This window comes from Paramisgurnus dabryanus, chromosome 17 (assembly GCF_030506205.2).
Source record: "Paramisgurnus dabryanus chromosome 17, PD_genome_1.1, whole genome shotgun sequence".
NCBI lineage: Eukaryota > Metazoa > Chordata > Actinopteri > Cypriniformes > Cobitidae > Paramisgurnus > Paramisgurnus dabryanus.
Genome location: NC_133353.1, coordinates 19957248 through 19981930, shown reverse-complemented (window position 1 = coordinate 19981930; position 24683 = coordinate 19957248). Strand labels below are relative to the sequence as shown.

Genomic DNA, 24683 nt, shown 5'->3' with positions numbered 1-24683 from the left:
AAGAATCAAATACAGTTGGAAACGATGTAGACCTTTAATAACACAGACTGTTAACAATAGTTTTTAATCAGTATTTAAACATTCACTATGATCATAAATGTTTAAAAATATATTTTTATAACATGGTTTTGGCGGTTAAAGAGTTTTAATGACAGTGTTCAACTATAACTGTAGGTCTCACGGTTATATAATAACCGTCACACCCCTAGCCAAAATCTTATCGCAACCTGACCATACACGCCAACCCATTTGACTAAGGCCAGAGCCCCCACTGTCATCGTTAATGCAGGTTCAGTGGCAAACGGTGGCAAACTATCTACTGCAATTACCCAACAAACCGGTCTATTGTATAGGACTTGATGTTGATATCCCTTAAATCACTTAAAGCTCCACTGTGTAGGATCTACTCCCATCTAGCGGTGAAAGTCTATATGACAAGTAACTGAATATTACTTTCTAGCCCCCCCCATTCGGAACGCGTTTTAACTCGTACGGTGGCCCAGCCGTGTCATGCCAAGGTTAACATGGCTTCCAGTAGCTACAAAGCAAAAGCAATGAGAAAAAAATGAACAATTTGCAATGTCCTTTGCCTGTGATCCATCAAAGCACACAGATTTATGTTTAACATGAAAAAAGTCTGATTGTCATGATATGTCCGCTTAAAATCACATACAAAAAGCAACCATGACGGGTTTAAATGGACGCGAACTAATATTATGTCAAAGTACAATGCTTATGTTTTAAGTAAACAATACATGTCCGTGTATATGTAAGAGCTTTCTCTCATATTAGTGAAAAAAGATCGCGCAACTTTCACAAGCTTGTAAAATGAAACGAAAGACGCCCAGATCAGACGCTTTTATCAGAGTATTATGTCAGACATTATGTCAGAGTACAATGCTTATGTTTTAAGTAAACGTTACATGTCCGTGTATATGTAAGAGCTTTCTCTCATATTGGTGAAAAAAGATCGCGCAACTTTCACAAGCTTGTAAAATGAAACGAAAGACGCGCAGATCAAACGCTTTTATCAGAGTATTGTGTCAAACATTATGTCAGAGTACAATGCTTATGTTTTAAGTAAACGTTACATGTCCGTGTATATGAAAGAGCTTTCTCTGATATTGGTGAAAAAAGAACACGCAACTTTCACACGCTTGTAAAATGAAACGAAAGACGCGCAGATCAGACGCTTTTATCAATGAAAGGCTAAAAATAGCGCTGTCACCGTGTGTTTGTGCTAGAGGCCAGAAAAGATGAAAAACATTGATCTCAGTAACTCAGATTACATAAATGGGCGGAGAGACGGCGTGTGTCTGTTCGGACACATTAAACCACATGCATGTTTACACTAACAAGTGTTATGCATAATCATGCTAAAGTTAGCCAAGGAACTATAAAACTTCAAGTTTACAACATGGACTGTATAGATGTAAACGAATATGCTGAATTACCTGTGGAGAATATAGAAAGTAAACTTCAGTGTCCCTTGAGCCCCATCTTGGAAAACTAACTCCAATAGTGACTTTGGTCTTGATGTTTTTCCTGTCACGTTGTCGTTTAAAATCCCCGTTTCGCATCCTTGGTGATTTGTTTTAATGTCCTCGAGAATATGCCTTCAACAGGCTTTCAAATCAAAGCATTAGATCGCAGGTTCATCACGGTGTGCGGTTGTTGTAAAATCCGAAGGATTCAGCTACGCAGGTCACAGGCTGGATACGTCATCAAGCCTGGTTTATTTAAATCAACTGAGCATTACATTCGCAAGTCATACGCATATTACATCAATTTACAATTAACTAAGAATAATTGTCAGCTTTATAATTGTTAATATTCTGAAATAAGACTGTCTTGATGACGTATACCGCCTACACATGCAACCTACGGAGGCTTCAGCTATCGGCCACCTGAGTGTAGAGTGAAAGCGCGAAAGGCGGAGCTTGAATTTCAGGAATGTCCCTCGTCGGCGAATGTATTTCAAAGATGGAGGCAAAACATGGATTCAGCCAGAGAGCGCTTCGACGGTATGCATTTTAAATAGCAGATTCTACACTTACGAGAATACTTTGATTAGTGGGTGGGAAGTAATTACACATGAATGAGCAAATACTTTTGAAAGAAAACATGGGTTTTTGTTAAGAATTAACTCAATAAAGTACACAGTAGAGCTTTAAGAATCACCCATAAGAATGAAATCAGAAGAATCATTGAACTTATATAAAATATCTGAAAAGCATCCCGTGTAGGAATAGGCCTATTATTCTGTTTTATGTACTACTGACAAGAATAAAGTCCAGTAATAAAGCGAGTGATCGTACCGCGTCGAGATTAAATTGAAAATCTATATAAATATAGTTTTATTACAACACAAAAGACACTAAATTTGTATAAAATAAACAAGTAATAGACTGATGAGACCAAATTGGTTTGATCAACCCAAAACAAATAAAACCTAATTTTTAACCATTAAACACTGATACATCAGAGACAGCGGGAAATTATAAGTGTGCGAGATCAAGTTGTAGTCAGCGGGGTGAGAGAACACTGAACACTGAATCAGATCTCAGGTCCGAATCTTTCTGAGCAAATTTTCAAATAGATTCTATCTTTACTAATAGACTGCAGATTTAAATATTAAACATATATATATTCTTGCCTGAACTCATCTTAAAACTACACTTTGTGACCAAGAAATGGTAATATTGAGAAACAGCTGTTCCATCTATCGGGTTATTATGACATTCAAAACAAACAGCCGAAAGGGTTACCTGTCATTCTGAGCTTTAAATCTGTGGCGAAAGGAAGTAGTTTCCCAACATAGAGGCTTTTATAATCACTCCATTGTTTTTTTCTAGTTTTCTTTTATCAAACTTGTGCCGTTGAACTGTTGTATATTGCGGCCTTGTGCCTTGACCTAATCACAGGCATGATTATATAGAGATATATCACACTTCTACTTGAGCGATATTGCTTAAATAAAAGATGGTAAGCACACAGTTAAGGGTACCCATTGACTTCCATAGTATTTGTTTTTCCTACTATGGAAGTCGAAGGGTACCCTCAACTGTGTTGTTACCATTATTTATTCAAATATCTGCTATTGTGTTTAACAGAATAAAGAAACTTATTCAGGTTTCACAACATGAGGGTGAGTAACTTTTTTTGGGTGAATTATCCCTTTAAATATTTCAAGTTGGGTCTGCCCTGCAGTTTGTAAAAGTAGTATTATTTATGACATATAGTTGCTGAAAGGTAGCAGCAAGGAATAAAAGGTTTTGGAAAAGACATTCTATGATTTTCCTGTCCATAGATTGGGTTTCCTTGAATTTCCTTAAATCAATTATTTAATTTGTGTATCATCAGCCAGGCAAAAATGGTAAGCCAGGATACCTATTAAAATGTAAGCATACCTTTGTTCAACAAACCACATAATTTTAAGGATTATTTATGTCTGTACTGTGAACAGCCTGGGCTGTTCATTTTCAAAGTTTAATGATTAGAGAAATAGATTTGTTTAAATCTCCAGACTGCAACGGTTCTACCTTAGTTGTATTCGTTTGCCATCATGTTTCATTGCTTGCACCTGTTAATTGTATCATGGTCATTAGTGTCTTTACCTGTGTTCATTCATTGTCCTCTGTCGGTTCTCATTAATGTTTCGTTAATGTTTGGTCTATGTTCTACCTGCATCAACTACCTGTGTTATTTAAGTCTCCAGTGTTTTGTATCCCCGTGTTCATCTTCCTCTTTATGTTAGTGAAAACATGACACAGACAATTATGCACAAAAATAATCATGCTTACAATCATGCATCATAGCCTTACTTGACTTATCCCCTTACAATCCAAACACACCTTGACTAAATATAATTCAAAAATAATTCTTGCTTAGTATTTTGTTACATAAAATGTTACACTGTGAACATCATTTAATTTGATCTTTTAAGAGCATGAGCCACAGGGGTTCATCTGCACACTGACCTCATTGCCTATAAAACAAATATTTTGCTGGACTTGGGGAACCCACTGCCTGAGAATAGCAAAGAGCTCGGGCACTGTAGTCCGAGGGTCGAACAGAACCTCCCGGCACTGAGGATCACCAGGGTCAAAGAAGGAGAACTCTGGAAAAAGTCAAAACCATGTGATTTTAAAACAAACCTCAGAAACAAACATAATTTACATTTCTAAATTTTGCAGATACTTTATCCAAAGCAGTTTACAGTACATTAAAGGTACATTATTAGCATGTGTGCTCCTTGGGGACTGAACCCATGTCTTTTGCACTGCTAAAGGAATGCTCCTCAGTCTTGACCACTCAAATTCAGTTAAAAAGCTCTTATTAAAGTAAATTAGAGCAATGCATGGGTATAAATGAAAATTGCACTAAAAAGAAAGTGTATTATGCCTGGCTCACACCACAGGATAATCGGGCCGAATTTACCCCGATTTTCCCCTCCCGAGAATCCGAGGGAAAATCGGGCAATGGACCTTGATCGGCTCCGAAGTTCGGCCCAGATTATCCTGTAATGTGAGACGTTTAAAAGTCTAAACTTATGCCTGGCTCACACTACAGGATTTTTTAAATCCTGGCAGATTATGAAATCTGGTTGCAGCACACACATAAGGAGAATCTTGTCAGATATTCTTCTCTCAAATCTTAAACATGCTCACATTACAAGAATTTAAAATCCTAGTGCATCACACACTAAAGGATATTATTAGGATTATCTTGCCATAGCAAGCATTTCACGTCACCTCAGGAGAAGAGAATATAAAGGAATGAAGAATATGATACATTTATTATGATTTCTTTTTAAATATTTACAAAGTAGCAGCTTTCATTTTGAAACCTAGGTGATTTCTCCTCCTCAGCTCTTGTTTATGGCAATGATCATGATATGTTTTAAGGATGTGTTATGCAGGCAATGTTTGAATGCATACTGTAGATGTATGCACAATCTAGCACCAACTCAGGTCTAATCCTTATGCAAGATTTATTTAAATTTAAACATCTATTTAAAAACATATTTTAAATATAATTGGCTAGCCTATATATCACTTGTTTTTTTGTTTTTTTTTTGCACATTAAGGATTTACTATTAAGTGATGTATGCTCTGTTTTCCTGTTTCTTCCTAACAGGAATATTATTGTAGGTTTATAAGCATTGCTGCTAAATGACTTTGCTGCTAAATTACTTATGCTTGGTTAAACTTTATTTTGCACTGTTGTGTGCATTATTTAATTCCACTGTATATATACTACTCTGCAGTGATATTATGTTTAGCTATATACTATGTAAATTCTATTTTTCTTGTTTATTCTTCTGAGGCTACTGGTCTTTGAGAGCTTCTAAACAAATTTCATTATAGTTTTATTATGACAGTAAAGTTTCTATTTTATTCTAATCTATTCTATCTTGCAGTGTAATGTCTAGTGTTAAATTCAGTATTTACATTACCAATGGTTCTGGACAAATATGTAATTTAATGTGAAACGTTGTAAGTCTGGATATGAGGCGCATCAGATTCACAAGTGTGCGGTGTTTCAGCAATCAGTTTCTGTGCGTTTGTGTAGCACGTCACAAAAAAGAACTGAAAATCGTCATATCAATTTAAATTCGTTTTGTTTATATGCTAATTATTTAAGTGCAACATATTTCGTGTATGCCTATTTATTTTATTAAATTTCCTCTATACACAGAATAGCTGCAGGTGCGTGATGTGACTGACCATCATCATGTTCTGTTGTTTTTAAGATATTTTAGATAATGTTTATAAAAGAGTCCACAACGTGAATCAAGCGAGGAATTAATTTCGATATTTTAAATCGCCTGTCTGCCCCAACGAGCTGCAGTTGTGGTGGAATGAAAGTAGAATGAAACATTAACTTCCACAAACTATTTCTCCGGCTGCGCTGTCTACCTAGCCTGGGTGCCAGCCGATCTTAGCCCCGCCCACAACATTTTGAGGAACGGGAAGATCGGTCTGGAGTTTCACCGTTGAGTTGCTACTATGCTCGACCCAAAGCTGGTCGAACCAATCAAATTGTCAGGGCGGGCTTTATATGATGATGGACAGATGATCAGTAACGTAAATCAACCACGTCACCAAAGAGCGCGTGTGTTGAATCTGTTGTTTACAACGAAATGGCTGCCGCGGTAGAAATCAGATGTGTGGACTCTGACATTGAGTCTGTTCTAAAAGATATCGACCGAGCATTGATTTTAAAAGAGGAACAGAGAAACGCGAGCAAGGCATTTGTTGATGTTTTTGCCGTCCTACGGGATTCGACAAAAGTTGTCGCACTTATGAAAGATCAAGTTAAAGAAGCAACTAAAATGGGTATCACGGCGATGCAACTCGGTGTGCACGACGAGATGGATATAACAAGCAAACGTAATGGGTATCGTCGTGGATGAAGTTCAACTAATGTACAAATGGTAAGAGATAGTCTTACTGTATGACTTAATGTGATATAAATGAAATGTTGTAAACATAGTAGGTGTTGATGTACGTTCGCAAACTCAGACTTGTAGTGTGTGTCGTAGCGAAATAACTAGCAGTTCGGTCAAGCTGCAAATACGTCATTTCAACATACGTCTCACACCCCGTTGCTCTGATTGGTCGTAGGTCTATCCAATTGAGTGCAGAGGCATTTTTCGGTTGAGACACGCCTCATAATTATAGCTCAATGGAGCGGTATCAGACTCAAATTCTGACTAGAATTGAGTATGACAACGTCAGGCTACTGTCTACCCGTACTGCAGCTTGTTTCGCAGTCCCGAAAGCTGTCAATCATCTCCGTCTCTCATTGATTATTGTGATAGTACTGACGTAATTATGCGGATTTAAAATCCTAAATATCAAACATGTTTGATAAGATCGGGGCGGCCCCGATTTGCTTGAGAGCATATCGCAAGGTGTAATGCCTGGCTCACACCACAGGATAATCGGGCCGAATTTACCCCGATTTTCCCCTCCCGAGAATCCGAGGGAAAATCGGGCAATGGACCTTGATCGGCTCCGAAGTTCGGCCCAGATTATCCTGTAATGTGAGACGTTTAAAAGTCTAAACTTACACCTTGCGATATGCTCTCAAGCAAATCGGGGCCGCCCCGATCTTATCAAACATGTTTGATATTTAGGATTTTAAATCCGCATAATTACGTCAGTACTATCACAATAATCAATGAGAGACGGAGATGATTGACAGCTTTCGGGACTGCGAAACAAGCTGCAGTACGGGTAGACAGCGCAGCCGGAGAAATAGTTTGTGGAAGTTAATGTTTCATTCTACTTTCATTCCACCACAACTGCAGCTCGTTGGGGCAGACAGGCGATTTAAAATATCGAAATGAATTCCTCGCTTGATTCACGTTGTGGACTCTTTTATAAACATTATCTAAAATATCTTAAAAACAACAGAACATGATGATGGTCAGTCACATCACGCACCTGCAGCTATTCTGTGTATAGAGGAAATTTAATAAAATAAATAGGCATACACGAAATATGTTGCACTTAAATAATTAGCATATTAACAAAACGAATTTAAATTGATATGACGATTTTCAGTTCTTTTTTGTGACGTGCTACACAAACGCACAGAAACTGATTGCTGAAACACCGCACACTTGTGAATCTGATGCGCCTCATATCCAGACTTACAACGTTTCACATTAAATTACATATTTGTCCAGAACCATTGGTAATGTAAATACTGAATTTAACACTAGACATTACACTGCAAGATAGAATAGATTAGAATAAAATAGAAACTTTACTGTCATAATAAAACTATAATGAAATTTGTTTAGAAGCTCTCAAAGACCAGTAGCCTCAGAAGAATAAACAAGAAAAATAGAATTTACATAGTATATAGCTAAACATAATATCACTGCAGAGTAGTATATATACAGTGGAATTAAATAATGCAAACAACAGTGCAAAATAAAGTTTAACCAAGCATAAGTAATTTAGCAGCAAAGTCATTTAGCAGCAATGCTTATAAACCTACAATAATATTCCTGTTAGGAAGAAACAGGAAAACAGAGCATACATCACTTAATAGTAAATCCTTAATGTGCAAAAAAAAAAAAAAAAAAAAAAAGTGATATATAGGCTAGCCAATTATATTTAAAATATGTTTTTAAATAGATGTTTAAATTTAAATAAATCTTGCATAAGGATTAGACCTGAGTTGGTGCTAGATTGTGCATACATCTACAGTATGCATTCAAACACTGCCTGCATAACACATCCTTAAAACATATCATGATCATTGCCATAAACAAGAGCTGAGGAGGAGAAATCACCTAGGTTTCAAAATGAAAGCTGCTACTTTGTAAATATTTAAAAAGAAATCATAATAAATGTATCATATTCTTCATTCCTTTATATTCTCTTCTCCTGAGGTGACGTGAAGTGCTTGCTATGGCAAGATAATCCTAATAATATCCTTTAGTGTGTGATGCACTAGGATTTTAAATTCTTGTAATGTGAGCATGTTTAAGATTTGAGAGAAGAATATCTGACAAGATTCTCCTTATGTGTGTGCTGCAACCAGATTTCATAATCTGCCAGGATTTAAAAAATCCTGTAGTGTGAGCCAGGCATTAGTGCTAACAGAAGAGTTTGAAGAGAAGAATTTAGAAGAATTTATGTACCTTGAAAGAATTTATGTGACCTTGTCAATACTTTTATTTTACAGCGGCTTAAGCAGTATATGAATAAGTAAAGATACACTTCGGAAAGCAGCTAAATAAGCTTAAGTATTGGACAGCAACCACACTGCTTGTGTTACAGAGATTAACAGTATAAGCATTTTGGTGTGACCTGCTCAAGTGGTCACATGACAAAGCTTTCATGAGAAAGAGGCATTGGTAAAAACAAAAGGATATTTCGATTTTCTTTTGTTTTGTGCATTAGATTTATTTGCTCACCAGAGTCTGAAGGCATGGGCGTTGACGCCACCTGATGAATCACCGGTCGGTCAGAAGAGCGGGAAATAATGCTGCGTCCCAGGACCGGGTCTCCTTCTGAGGACTCTCTCAGCACATCCTCCTTTGTCATCTCCCTCTCACCACCTGGACGCAAAAATATTATAGCTCAAATACTTAAATGGGCATTTTAAAATATCTAGTTATGAATTGATGAAAGATTTCAGTGCTTAATGTAGATTTGCCTGGAAAAACATCTGGGTTCCTAAACCACCTTTAAAAAGATTATTATATTTTATTAGATACCTAAATATACTGTAAACAAATCGAATTGGTAAGCATAATGCTACAACTTATCTCTTTCCCCATCAGCATTTTTAAAAAGTTGCGAGCCAGCTCCAGTGCTTTGAATACACACAGAATCCTAGTTTTCTTCATCTACTTTGTACTTCGTGATCAACAAACAAACACAAACAGTAATTTTTATGGCATTCATAAACCTGTGGTGGTTTTCTGCTCCTTCTCACATGACAGTATCAAGCTTCAGTCATGCTAACACATTGACCGCAGGGGATCTTTGAAAATTTAAAGCAGGACCAAAATATTTTACAGCTGATCGCTGTCAAAAAAGTTTAGCAATTACGTCTCAATGATGACAGCAGCAATGACAGTGTTCTTAATATAACAAAGTAAGTGTTTTGTTTAATGGCATTAATGTTTATTTTTTATCAATGTATACCACTAGTCAACTTAATGAATATAACATGGTAAAGATGAATGCACATTTGTATACTGATTCAATAGATTTATAGCATTTTGAAAAAAAAGCTTTTGCAGGGGGAAAAACTGTTTTTATAATAAATCTTTGTAAATCAGATTTAAATTTTTTTATGCTATTATAACCTAAAAATGCTATGTGAAAGAAAAAGTAGGGGTGTGACGAGATCTTGTGCGACGAGATCTCGCAAGATTAACTATGTATAGCAAATTAATTATGTCACAAGATTTCTCGTGGAGGTAAATTGCTGCACAAAAGGCTGCATCCTTTGGAGGTCGCATTTGTAGACTGCATACTTAAAAAGACAATTATAAAATATTAACAATTATAAAGTTTACTATTGTGACACCGTCACTCAAGAAACATTTAGTACCGCTCATCTTATACATTATATTGTGGTTTATGTATATTTGAGTTTTAAATAGGTTTTACATGTTTTCTTAGCCATTTTATTCCCTTTGCTATTTTATGTGTTTGTCTTTTATTTTGTTTGGGTTGCCTGTCATGTGAGTGGAAGCAGCAGGAGCACATGGGTAGAATATGCTAGCATATGCTAAAGCTAAACCACTGCTGGATTGTGTAGTTTTTTTTTTTTTGTGGACTTACCCTTCAAGACACATTTTGTGGATTACACAATTGTATATACACTGGAGGACACTTTGAATACTTGGTCTTTTAGCACACTTGGACTTTTAGATTGTTTTAGGCAAGGCTTTGAACCAGAATTTTTTCCCAATTGGTTCGTTCCGAACAGAAACAGTATTTTAACGTTTCCGGTTTTTGGTTCAACCCTAAAATTGATGTTCATGAACCGGTTGGAACAAAATATTAAGTTTCCAAACCGGTTAATAACGTTCCAAGTCAGCTTTTGGGACATACAAATAAGTAGGCTGATCATAGGACATTAGCAGATTGCATGTTTTCCTTTGTTTTCAGAGTGTTTAATGATGTCTGTGCACATAAAAGATCTGTAAAGTTGCAAAAATTAAAGTTTCAAATCCAAAGAGATATTCTTTTAAACGTGAAGCCTCATCCACGCCCACCTAAAACGGCTCGTTTAACACGCCCATGCAGTTAGACGTCATACTGGTTTGAACATTTTTATAACACCGCCCTCATATACGCAAAGATAGAGGGTGTAACTTTCAATCACGCTGTAGTATTGTTGTTTCCGCCATGTCGAGCAGATGCTGTGTTTTGTTGCAAAACTACTTTGGTTGGCATTCCAACAGAGTAAATATTAAGAAACCAGTGGTTAGGTTTTATTAACAACACTGTTTCAGAACAGTACAGCCCAAATGTTCGATTGTGTGCTGCACATTTTAAGGAGGATTAAAGCTATTGTCTACGATGTTGAAAATCGGTTGAGAAAGCCTGATGCTTAGTAAGTTTTAAAAAACTCATCCCGCCCCTCTGTGCTACCTGATCCCTCCCACCGGGAAACGAACTGAACAACGTCACTCATTCAAGCTTTGATCACTTGTAGTAAACATCAGAACAGAGATTTACCGAGCAGTAAACACATAAAGCCTTGAAGGAATGAACAATTACAATTATGATTGCAATTGACGTTATTTACTTTCACAACAACGTTTGGCATACGTTTCCCCTCCTGAGCTTCAAGGAATGACTTTGTAAATATAATTACTTTGACCCGTGATACGCGATGCTAAACGGCTAACATTCCAAAGCCGATAGGCAGCATGAGCATGTTGTTGCCAGACTGATAAAAAGATTTATGTAACACCACACACAATCTTTGTAAATATAATTACTTTGACCCGTGATACGCGATGCAAAATGGCTTCAATGCCGACCGGCAGCATGAGCATGTTGTTACCAGACTGATAAAAAGATTTATGTAACACCACACACAATCTTTGTAAATATAAGTACTTTGACCCGTGATACACGATGCTAAACGGCTAACATTCCAATGCCGACCGGCAGCATGAGCATGTTGTTACCAGACTGATAAAAAGATTTATGTAACACACAATCTTTGTAAATATAAGTACTTTGACCCGTGATACGCGATGCTAAACGGCTAACATTCCAATGCCGACCGGCAGCATGAGTATGTTGTTACCAGACTGATAAAAAGATTTATGTAACACCGCACATAATCTTTGTAAATATAATTACTTTGACCCGTGATACTCGATGCTAAACGGCTAACATTCCACTGCCGACCGGCAGCATGTTGTCAGACTGATAAAAATATATTTATGTAACCTCACACAATAAAATTATAAATAGATGCGTACCTGTTCAACAAAAAGTCAGCCGTGTCGGCGTCGGTTTTCAGCCCCAAATCTCCCTGAAGCTTCCTCCAACGGTCAATTGCGGACCCTTTATTGATTCTACTTAGAGTCCGGCGTTTTCACACTTTTTTTTACCTCTGCTCTTTCCTCTACAGACTTCCCTTTTCTTCTAACCTTTACTGTAGGGACAAGAAGCTTGCTGCTGTCAGTTAGTTTTTTTTCCATTAGGTAGATGTTGCTGCTTCGCTAGCTAACATACACTGACACAAATGTCATGTCGCAGGTACGAGAGGGGCGGGGTAGTGAGCGATGGGGTGGAGACCCGATCGCGAGGTGGATTTTCAAGTGTACGGGGATTTGATGAGAGCAGTTAACCAATGTAAGCTGTCCGGCCGGACAGTTTACATTGGTCAATTTATCTGCCGCCGTACACCCAATAGACTGAATGGATTTTTAAAATTCTTTTTTCTCTTCTTATTGTTAGGATTTTACTGTAGAACCATAACCAGCATCTAAACGAGTTTATTAATAATGAACAATCTTTGAAATCGTAGACAATAGCTTTAATTTCTAAACATCGCGGAGTACAACTGCTGGATGTACACAAAGGCTTCGTCTAAAAAGTGGAGCAATTGTAACTTTGCAACTACACTGACATCCTGTAAGTAGCTGATGTTTAATATTTAATAAATTTCCTCACTGACGATTCAAAGACAAGTTTTGAGTAGAGACGCGCCTGTGTTTTAATGCATTTCCTAATGATGATAAAAACCCGAGATTTGAGAAGTGCAGATTAGTGCTTGTTTGTTTTTTCTACGTTCACAAATGCAAACATGGTTTATGTTTTAGTATCCTTACCTTACGATCTGTTACATTCTGCTCACATCGCGCTGGTTAAATTGATCGATTAGCTTAGCCATCCATGTTTTCTGGGTCAGATTCAGGCTCATGTTGATAAGGTAGTAGTAAATATGATAGTATCTTGTGGCTTTCATTGTTGTTTTGGGAGCTCATCTTCCAAAACTTGTCAAGGAGGGTCATATATCCGATTACGTTACTGAGGTATTCGGCCAAAAACAACGCACTGGATAGCTGGCCAATCAGTTCACACCCGTTAACACCGCGCTTTCTCACGACGATGAGCTTTGTACTAAACGACCTGTTTCAGATGGGCGGGACTTAGAGGTGCTAAAAAAATATATGGTTTGTGGAAAATAACGATTTTTTTAACCATAAACCACACGAACACATTGTATTACACCAAATACACAAAGTAATGTGCTTTTTAGCCCTATAGTATGACCCCTTTAAAAAACATTATTTAAGAGGTAGGGCTGTGCAGCGAGTCAGTATTTATATCTCTATTTGTATCTGTAACAAACTCAAACTTATTTGTATCTGTATTTGTATTCGGATTGAACCGGAAGTGGGCGGGTCTTAAACCGGAAGTTTGTCATATTAAATGAAAATGGCATTTTAAATGCATTTTTGCTTTTATTATAACTTAAATAACTGTAAATATTTATTAAAAATAATAATAAAAAATGTTAATCAAAAAGACAAAAAACTTGTATTTTATTACTAATACGCAATGGAAAACAAACTTCTTATTTTCAAAGCCTCATACAGCTTGAGCCTATGTGTGTTATGCATCATTGTATTAAAGCGTTAAAATAACAAACTTGAGAGGGCGGACAAAACTGTACATCACCTTTAAGCATTCATTGTGTCTGTCAGCAGTTACATATGTGACCCATTCTGTCTACAACCCCAAAACAGAAAAAGTTGGGACACTGTAGAAATTGTGAGTAAAAAAGGAATGGAATAATTTACAAATCTCATAAACTTATATTTTATTCACAGTAGAATATAGATAACGTATCAAATGTTGAAAGTGAGATATTTTGAAATGTCATGCCAAATATTGGCTCATTTTGGATTTCATGAGAGCTACACATTCCAAAAAAAGTTGGGACAGGTAGCAATAAGAGGCCAGAAAATTTAAATGTACAAATAAGGAACAGTTGAAAGACCAATTTGCAACTTATTAGGTCAATTGGCAACATGATTGGGTATAAAAAGAGCCTCTCAGATTGGCAGTGTCTCTCAGAGGTCAAGATGGGCAGAGAATCACCAATTCTCCCAATGCTGCGGCGAAAAATAGTTTTCTGAGTTTCTCAGAGAAAAATTGCAATGAGATTGAAGTTATCATTATCTACTGTGCATAATATCATCCAAAGATTCAGAGAATCTGGAACAATCTCTGTGCGTAAGGGTCAAGGCCGGAAAACCATACCGGATACCTGTGATCTTCGGGCTCTTAGATGGCACTGCATCACATACAGGAATGCTACTGTAATGGAAATCACAACATGGGCTCTGGAATACTTCCAGAACACATTGTCAGTGAACACAATCCACCGTGTCATTCGCTGTTGCCAGCTAAAACTCTGTAGGTCAAAAAAGAAGCCATATCTAAACATGATCCAGAAGCACAGGCGTTTTCCCTGGGCAAGGCTCATTTAAAATGGACTTTGGCAAAGTGGAAAACTGTTCTGTGGTCCAACGAATCAAAATTTGAAGTTCTTTTTGAAAAACTGGGATGCCATTTCATCCGGACTAAAGAGGACAATGACAACCCAAGTTGTTATTAGCGCTCTTTTCAGAAGCCTGCATCTCTGATGGTTTGGGGTTGCATGAGTGCGTGTGGCATGGTCAGCTTACACATCTGGAAAGGCACCATCAATGCTGAAAGGTTTATCCAAGTTCTAGATACATATGATCCCATTCAGACGTCGTCTCTTTCAGGGAAGACCTTGCATTTTCCAACATGACAATGCCAGACCACATAGTGCATCAATTACAACATCAAGACTGCATAGAAGAAGGATCTGAGTACTGAAATGGCCAGCCTGCAGTCCAGATCTTTCACCCAAAGAAAATATTTGGTGCATCATAAAGCGAAAGATGCGACAAAGAAGACCTAAGACAGTTGAGCAACTAGAAGTCTGTATTAAACAAGAATAGGACAACATTCCCATTCCTAAACATTGGTCCTCCTCCAGCTGTTCCTTTATATGCACATTTAACTTTTCTGGCCTCTTATTGCTACCTGTCCCAACTTTTTTTGGAATGTGTAGCTCTCATGAAATCCAAAATGAGCCAATATTTGGCATGACATTTCAAAATATCTTTCTTTCAACATTTGATACGTTATCTATATTCTACTGTGAATAAAATATAAGTTTATGAGATTTGTAAATTATTCCATTCCTTTTTTACTCACAATTTCTACAGTGTCCCAACTTTTTCTGTTTTGGGGTTGTACATTTTATCAAAGTTTTCTGGTCTTGTGTAATTAAATAAAACCTGCAAGGGCATTTTTTACAGTTGGGTTAAAAGAAGTTTGATATTAGCAGCGTGTTTAGGATTTTAAACTAATTCCAAAACAGCTTGCGTTTCCAAATAAGGGATGCGCAGAAAATGTCATTCATGTCATTTTATAGATTGCACTCATTCACTTCACACACATATTAGGCTATTTGTGCTTTAAGGGGTTTATAATTTAGCGCTGTTCCAGTAAACACGTGATTATGTCTGGCCGAATATTTTTTCTGTTTTTCGGATGAATTCGTTATTCGTTTGAAGCCATTACCCGTGTCCTTCCGAATAACTTATTCGGGTTCGGGAACATCCCTAGTAAGGTTGAGTGCACTTAAACACGCACACACACACAGATGGAGGACGAATTCCAAACGGCGCTTCGGGAAGAAGATGCAGCATAACATCGAGCCGAACCGTTGGTCGTGATCTGTACGGATCACGGATCAACTGTGATCCGTTACACCACTAATTAGTAAAAAAACAAACATTTATTTACCTCTTATGATTGAGCATTAAAGACTTGGTCTTGAGTAGCTACTTGCTGGTTGCAAGCTTCTCATTTCTCTGATAAGTCAACAACGACCAGAAGTATTGTACAGAAATCTTTACGGTATTAACTGGTTACCATTATTTTAAATAAACGATTCTGTACCGGAACATATATTTTTTGAAAGTTTCTGATTTCGTTTCTGTTCCTTGCAAAACATCAAAAGTTTCTGGTTTTCGTTTTCGTTCTGTGAACTGGTTCAAAGCCTTGGAGGAAAGGGATTTCGCTCCACTCCAGGCTTTGATCACATCCCACTAAACAAGGTGAATACACGTCGTCTTTATGAAAAGAGAATTTAATAACTTTGCAGTTAACGGAAATCCGTCGTAGACTCACTGCAATAGACGGAAATCCGTCGTAGCGACGGAGAACTTTAATCCATGGGCACTGAACGTGAAAATGATAATTGCGTCGTGCTAAAACTAGCAAAAAAAACACTTGCGTCGCACTTTTCGCTGCGTTGCGACGGGTGTATGATAGGGCCCAAAAGGTCTAAATTATGTTCAGTAAAAAAGTTATTTAAGATGAACATTTTATTTGACAATGAACGCACATTCATCACCGCCAGAGTTAATTCAGCAAATACCTTCTGTGAATTTTGTTCTCAGTGGACTGTCCATTTTACAAAGCCGAATGAGTCGATAGCATGGCTATATGGCCCGTCGCCAGGTGAAAGGCCATTTCTCTTCCCACTTGAATAATGGATTAGTAGAGTAGATCGCCTTAGATAAGGGTAACCTTCAGCTTTACCACAAAGTCACTTCGCTTTGGCAATCCAAAATGTGCAAAATCAAATCAATATTTGAGTTACTTTTTTGAAAAAGTAATGCAAGTTACTTTTCAGTTTAATTAATTCAATTTAAAATAAAATAATTTACTGAATTTAAATTAACATTTTAACATAGAATTACGCATCTGTGCGCCTGAGCGGGAACAGTTTGAGTAAGAAACAGAGATGGCAGGCCAGAGCTTGACATTTTTGCGATTATAAAAAAACACCTGCTAGGCCTGAAAGAGATTAAGCCTCAGCCAAGTAAGGAAAAAGTAACTTAAAAGTAACGTAAGCATTACTTTTCATGAAAACTAACTAAGTAACGCAATTAGTTACTTTTTGGGGGAGTAACTTAATATTGTAATGCACTACTTTTAAAAGTAACTTTCCCCAACACTGTTCCTACCAGATGTTTTGACTACTTCATCACTTTCCAGGAAAAACAGAAAGATCTTGGTGGTTTAAAAGATAAAAGCAAATATTTGATATAATGTTTAATTTAAAATATAACATTATACATTCTTACATTATTTGTTACATTTAATTTACACTTTTTAGATTTCGATTAATGTAATTTACCCAAATGACTGCAGATTTTTGTGAGGGTTTAGCCAAACATTATGTGAATAGCCAGCAAGTGGTTGACTGATATGACATTTAAAAAAATAAAGTTACATATTCATTTAAAACAGGGGTGTCAAACTCAAGGCCCGCGGGCCAAATCCGGCCCGCCCCCTCATTTAATCTGGCCCGCGAGAGTTTACAAATTATGTTAATTGTGTGGCCCGCGAGAGTTTACAGATTATTTTATTGTTATTATAAGTTTTATTTTTGCAGGTTATTTCCTATATAGATTTTTTTAGCAGCCACCAAAACTAATTTTTGTCCCGCCAAAGTCTTTTTGTAATGTAATTATAGTGATAATGTTGATGATTGCATGAGAGAGAACGAGCAGTGCCCCGCACGCGCACACTAATAGAGTGGACGTGTCTGAATGGGGACGCTGCAGCCTTCGGAGATCGCATTTCCAGGCTGCATACGTCATCAAGACTCAGAATATTAACAATTCTAAAGTTAAATATTATTCTTTGTTTATAGTAAATAGTTGTAATATGCGTATGACTTGCGAATGTAATGGTCAGTTAACTTAAATAAACCAGGCTTGATGACGCTGCTTATGCGACCTCCGCATATGGAAACGGACTATCTGCTCGTTCTTTCTCTCCCTCTCTCGCGCCCGCTCACGTGGATCCAGCGAGAAAATGTTTTCCGTCTCGTGTACAGAAATGTTTCGCGATGTCCAGCTGGGATTAGGTTTTTACGTGTCTATTCCCGCTAAATACGCGAACTAATGACTCATCTGAACCGATTACTTTTAATAAACGATTGAAACTATTGATCCGTAGCCTACAACACTGAACTCATGAAATGTCAGTCAATCAGTCAGACACTCAAAGCCAGGTAAAAAATCACAGCTTTTTTGTAAAGAGGGCAAGAAATGACAAGCGAGGGTAGATGTGTTTAATAAATGCATAATTTTGTGGTGGAGATTGTAAAACTCTTTATTAGTATCTAAAATGCCTCTCATTTTCTTACCTGCACAATGAAGGATGACAGAATATTTTGAGTGTACTGTACTCACATACAACATGTGTTTTTGTCACAACAATTATTTTTTAAATAATCTGTAGAATAGTTGTACTCTATACACTTTGTCATTATTTGCCTGGGCTTCTACTTTCAAAGCTAGGTATTAATTGAGTTATTAACAAAACCAATAGTAAGCAAATGCAGGGAAAATTATGCAATGTACAGTAATAAAAGAGTTGATACATTCATACAGTCTTTAAATACAACCGGCCCTTTGAGTTTAACCGTAATGCTGATGTGGCCCGGGATGAAATTGAGTTTGACACCCCTGATTTAAAATATGTTTTCAGGTTCAGTACAATTAACGATGTCTGGACATTTGCAGCGTGCTGTCTAGTACTTGGATTACTTTTACTTTTAAATTTAAATGTAATGCATACCAGTGGGGCTACGTATGAGACACAATGTTTCAACAGAATAAACACTGAAATACCATGTTTCAAAGCAAAGCCACAATATCTGAATCATGTAAAAATGCTAACTAACCTTGTCTGTGCAAGTTATATCCAACATTTCCAAAACCTGTCATAACTTAATAAATCTGTAAAACTTACAAAGATTTACAGACTTGAACCTTTAACGTCTTTAACAAATTGTCACAAAATGACTGAGACATGTAAGGGTGTGTCAATACTATAAAAGGTACAGTTCAAAACAGACAAACATAATAGAACAGAGGTATAAGTAACAAAGGCAGCAATGTATTTGTTACCCATTTAGCTGTGTGCACTAAGTATTGACTAGACATAATACGGCCAAAAACAGACCAAGACAAGAATTAACCTGTTAAGCTAACTGATCCAGGTGGGTGAGCCTGACATGTTTTCGTTTACAAACTATTAAGTATTTATGTATTTGTGTATTAAATTGACCAAGAACGGTATTTAACTTACTACAGTATACAGCAAAAAATAAGAGACAACTTTAAGATTTACTGAAAATTTTTATGGGGAAAACATGGTCCAAATACCAAAAAAAGATACATTTCCCAGACACGGATTATCTTAAACCAGGTCTAGGTCTTAGTTATAACTAGTTTTAACAAACATGCCTTAATAAAACATTACTTGTGTGCATTATGTGGCAAAACAAAGGGCACAGATTAGAGCTGTGCAAAAAAAATCACCTGCGATTCTCATGTGTGTTCCATCAGTAATGCTGGTTCCTTGATTAGTAGTAAATCACCTTCAGATGGAGCGGCATTTACTACACAGAGCCTTAGTTCACCAAGAAGCTAGGCAAAATCACAAAGATTGGGCCATATAAAATATGTTAAATTTTTCCCAAATTCCGTTTTGTCTGTTTTAATTTTTGGCAATTTTTCTCTACCCTTTACTGTTCTTTTAGTCATAAAAAGAGTGTGCCTTTAAAGTTAATGATTAAAATGTACACGAATACAATAGGAATGACCTTCCATTTATTGAGGTAACATTTTTTCACATACCCTGTTTGCAGTAGGGCTGCTCGATTATGGGAAAAGCGCTATACCACGATTATTTAATCACTGTAAAAACATGCATTTACACACACACACGCACACACACACTTTACTCAATTCCATGCATTGCTTAGTGTTGTTGTAGAAGGCTACACGTGTCAAAGCAGTGATGCCTTCAGAAGTGCCTTAAACACATCGTTCCAGTGGAAGGCAATTCATATTTTAAACACAATCGCTTGAAATGCATATAACTTTACAAACATTCACAGGATGACTTCGGCCAACATGAGCACGCAGCTCTCTGCACATGCGAGCGAAAGAGAGACAGAGAGCAGCACCACGATGCGATTGTGTTCGGACTTTGGACAGATGCGAGAGCCCGTGCATGTGAGAGGGGTGCAGTGAGAGAGACGTGGATGAGAGAGTACATGTATTTTTGCGCTACAATTCAACGGAATCTTGACAAAACGTTCAAAATTCAGTTCTCCAGTCACATTAAAGTCATGTGGGAACTGCTTGGAACTAAGTGCTTAGCGTCGAATTTCTTATTTTTTCGCTGACCAAAGTCGTGGAGAGCCGCTTCGCCATGGTTTCAGTGTTTAAGAGGGGGTCTGAAATGATGGGAGGGGTTGTGTCGCTCAGATTTGCTTTCCCCGGTCTGCATTTCCCCCAGACATGCGTTCTTCTCTCACACAAAAATAATTTTATTCAAAATATGTAAAATTCCACGAAATTCCATGTTAATTTGCCCATTTCGCGATTCCCTCCGCGATTCCGTGATCGCAGAAATTATAGGGCCCTACATAGATTATCCAAAAGTGCCCTTTGGAACCTTCTCTGGTATTATGGTGTGCCAGCCAAGATCGTCAACATTATCCAAAACTTGTATGGCGGTATGACGAGCAGAGTGGTCCATGGAGGGAAGCTTACGGAGAACTTCGAAGTGAGAACCGGGGTTCGTCAGGGATGCCTGCTCTCGCCCTTTCTCTTCTTGCTAGCCATTGATTGGATAATGAAGACTACAACGGAACATACAAAAACAGGAATCCAGTGGACACCATTTACACAACTCGACGACCTGGATTTTGCGGATGATTTGGCCTTGCTATCCCACACCCGACAGCAGAAGCAAGACAAGATAAATAGCATAGCTGCCACCTCCGCTCAAGTAGGTCTGAACATCAATAAACATAAGACAAAGATCCTCAACGTAAATAACATCAAAAACGACCCAGTCCTGTTGGACGGAGAAGCGCTAGAAGAAGTAGAGGCCTTCACCTACCTGGGCAGTGTCATCGATAAGCAGGGTGGAACAGACGCTGACGTCAAGGCACGAATACGTAAAGCAAGAGCAGCCTTCCTACAGCTGAGGAACATCTGGGGCTCGAAGGAACTGGGCCTAAGGACAAAGGTCAGGCTGTTCAATACCAATGTCAAGACTGTCCTTCTCTATGGTGCAGAGACATGGAGGAAAACAGTGGCGACGACGAAGAAAGTTCAGACCTTTATCAATTCCTGTATGTGAAAAATCCTCCAGATCTGCTGGCCAAATACCATCAGCAACCATGACCTTTGGCAAAAAACCAATCAGCTTCCTGCAGAAGATGAGATCCTAAAACGACGCTGGAGATGGATTGGCCATACGCTCCACAAGCCAGCTTCCAATATCACCAGGCAAGCACTCAACTGGAACCCCCCAGGAAAGAGAAAAAGAGGAAGGCCAAGAAATACATGGCGCCGAGATTTGGCAGCTGATACCAAAGAATTTGGATATACCTGGAGTCAGCTGGAGACAAAAGCCCAAGACAGGGATGCCTGGAGACAGGCACGTGCACACATAGACATCAAAGGGGGCTTGAGCACCTGCCCTTTTTATTCCTGGAGAGAAAGTGCCCTTTTTTTCTGGGGTGCTTTAAAAAAAATAATAATAATATGATCTTTATTCATATAACAACTGATGTCTGTCTGTTTCTTGTGTTTTTTACTTGTTTCTTATTTTAAGTTAACATGAATTTATTCAGAAATCATTTAAATGAGATTTAAACTCTTATATAAAGAAAAATAGCGCTATTTGTGGCACACAAACGGTTAACAGATGAGTCCCGCCTCCAAAATTCAAATCGCTAATATGATTGGCTTTACCTTTCCTTAGTCCCGCCTCTCTAACTTACTTCGCTTTATGATTGGTCTGTCTACACTCGTGCTGCATCATTCGCGCTTCAAGCGCCAAAGCCAGTGTTTCCCATACATAGGCTCTACTTGGGCGCTGCGCCCAGGTAAATTGCGACCCGCCCAAGTAAAAAAAAAAATCACTTTACGAATTTCCGTATTTCTGAACTCGACTGGGTGACCCGTGTTTTGGAGAGAGATAGAGAGAGAGAGAGAGCGCGAAAAAGAGAGCGCGAGAGAGAGGTGGGGGTCGGGTGACCGTGAAGATGATGCACGCGTCATAAACTCATCATCCAGCGCGGCAAACTGGATCAACTGCAGCAGCACATACGGAGCAGCCAGAGAACACACTGCGACCAAAATGGTCGCATATGCTTATGTGCATATGTGTTTATAGCATCTAAGTTGGCTTCATTTTGCGTGCAAGCACGTTGTGTCTCTCCGGTTGAGTGTCCGTTCACGTGCTCTCTGTTTCTCAATGAATTGGGCGCGACGCGAAGCAACCTCAGTGTCACATTGTATCCTTTCATGTTTCTGAACTTGAGCAGAGTTTTACCATTAGAGGTCTTTCTTCACTGAGGACGCGGGACCCGTACGGTTCCGGGTTTATATTTTAAATGGTCAGATGGGTCCGGGTCGGTCCTAGTTCATTACTTCGGGTCCCAAGTCTGATTAATATTGTGTGTAAAACCCGAGTCGATCGGAGAACGGTCGTGAGCGCTACCGCGCTAAAGCTCGAGTGCTGTTTTAGCGTGCCTCCGGTTTATATGGCGATAGCAACTGGCTCTTGTCACGACCACGCGCCGCTTCATTTTCTTTATCCCATTTTTTAATAGTCTTACTATTAATAGACAATATCTTTACTAAAATCTAAACAGTTTGCACAGAGATTGTAGCAAAAAGCAGTGCTAATACTGAATGAGCAAAGCTCTAGCTGACTCAGGATATAAAAACGCAAAGCTGTAATGTAAAGTCTGTCATCGGGACAGCAAGTAGACTTGTAAATCTGAAATAATGAGTGGATTAAGCTTTTTTTAATCGGCATGATATGTGGATGATGTGTTATGATACCGCATCTGTTCAGATGGGGCCTGTGCTGTGTAGACGGACACAAATGTGTACAATTTCAAACTAAGTTCAAAGAATTAAACATAAAAGTGATGAAAAACTTATTTGAGATGAAAAAGTGCTGAAAATACTTAATATAGAAAAACATCTGGAGGAGAATAGAATTTTCTTCTCTTATTTCATATTATCCCAAAAACGAATAGCACTTTAATCTATAAATAGTCCTCTACCAGTGGTAAATGACAAACATTAACCAAAAATTCTGTCTATATTACTTGCAATAAGGCTAAAGTAATCATCTGTAAACAATATTACATAAATTTGTATGACTGCATTGGTTTAAAGATACGAATAATACAGCGGGTCCACTAGACCCACAAACATTTTCTAAGTAACAGAAATATGAACACCACACGAGGGTTAAAGACAGAAAGCATGCGCGCGCGGCTCTGCTCTCTCTGTCACGCAAACAAAACTCATCATCACTCATTAATCACATGAAATGAGCCTAATCTTTGCACGGACAGTGCACCGCGAGACATAAGCCCGTCGCGCTGTTGTACTGGCTGCTTAATTCGCGCGATCCCGCCATCGTTTACTAAAGCTGTTTTTGAACAAGGCATGGCTGCACACACACAGGATGGGAGCGATCTGCTTGTAGCAAGAGCAAAGAGTATACCTATTAATCGGCCTAATTTTGCAGCAAAATCAGCCAAAGCCGATTTTTTCAAATATGCCAAATAGGCATGGGCCGGTATAAGATTCTGGCGGTATGATAACCTTTAGCAAAAATACCACGGTATCACGGTGTTGCGGTATTGCCATTGCAACACTAAAATGTGTTATTTTTAGGGCTGGAACGACGCGTCGACGTAGTCGATTACGTAATTACGTCGATTTGCCGGAAATGCGTCGATGCGTCGCACTGTTTACATTTTGAAATGAAGGCGGCTTCAGCTCCGACCGGGTGATACATGTGTTATACCAAACAGACAGAACGCGATCAAAAGTGTGGGAATACTTTAAGCAGAGACCAAATAAAACACATACTGTGTAAAACTGAAATAATGGCATACCACAGCAGCGCAACACCTGTGTATGATCATCTTAAAAGAAGAAAACCTGGGGCTCTCCGACCTCAAAATGACGAGACGTCAGCGTAAGAATTTGAACTATTACAGTAAGTTTTTATACTTACTCTATAAACAATAGAATCAATACATATTGTGCTTAATACAGCTGCGTTTACATCTTCGTTTAATACGAGCTGCGAGATGCCTGACAGACGCGACATTGCATCGCTTCTGGGCAGTATGTTGAAACAGTAAATAAAGAGCAGGACATGTTTTTATATTAAGAAGTTATGAAATAATAAGTTACTGTCACATTGAGAACTGATAGGCATGTGCCCGCGTGCACTGAAAGCCAGCTGGCAGTGCGGAGTTCCCAATGAACGTCTTTTTTGCGAATATGTGCGCAGATATTACAGAAGCTCGTCTTGTAAGGTATTCCTGACATGCGTTTATTTAAAGTAACAGCGGCGTAAACGCTGTTTATAAAATATTAGAAGATCATACTAACTGAACTTGTTTTTTACCCGGAACTTAAGAAAAGTTAGATGTTAAAGTTAAATGAGAATGCAGTACTACTAATAGTAATAATATTAACAGTAATA

General features: G+C 38.1%; 1 protein-coding gene across 3 annotated transcripts in view; it reads right to left on the bottom strand.

Moving 5' to 3' along the window:
- The window catches only part of LOC135778232 (CAP-Gly domain-containing linker protein 4), a 132391-nt gene that overhangs the window by 91200 nt on the left and 16508 nt on the right, over positions 1-24683 (bottom strand). For all 3 annotated transcript variants that reach the window (XR_010544466.1, XM_065288700.1, XM_065288701.1), the window contains 2 exons: positions 8942-9085; positions 3981-4120 (listed from right to left, as the gene is read on the bottom strand). Coding sequence is in view for 2 of the 3 variants with exons in the window: in XM_065288700.1 (XP_065144772.1) it covers positions 3981-4120; positions 8942-9071 (270 nt within the window). In the remaining variant the exon portion in view is untranslated. The remainder of the gene's footprint in view (positions 1-3980; positions 4121-8941; positions 9086-24683) is intronic.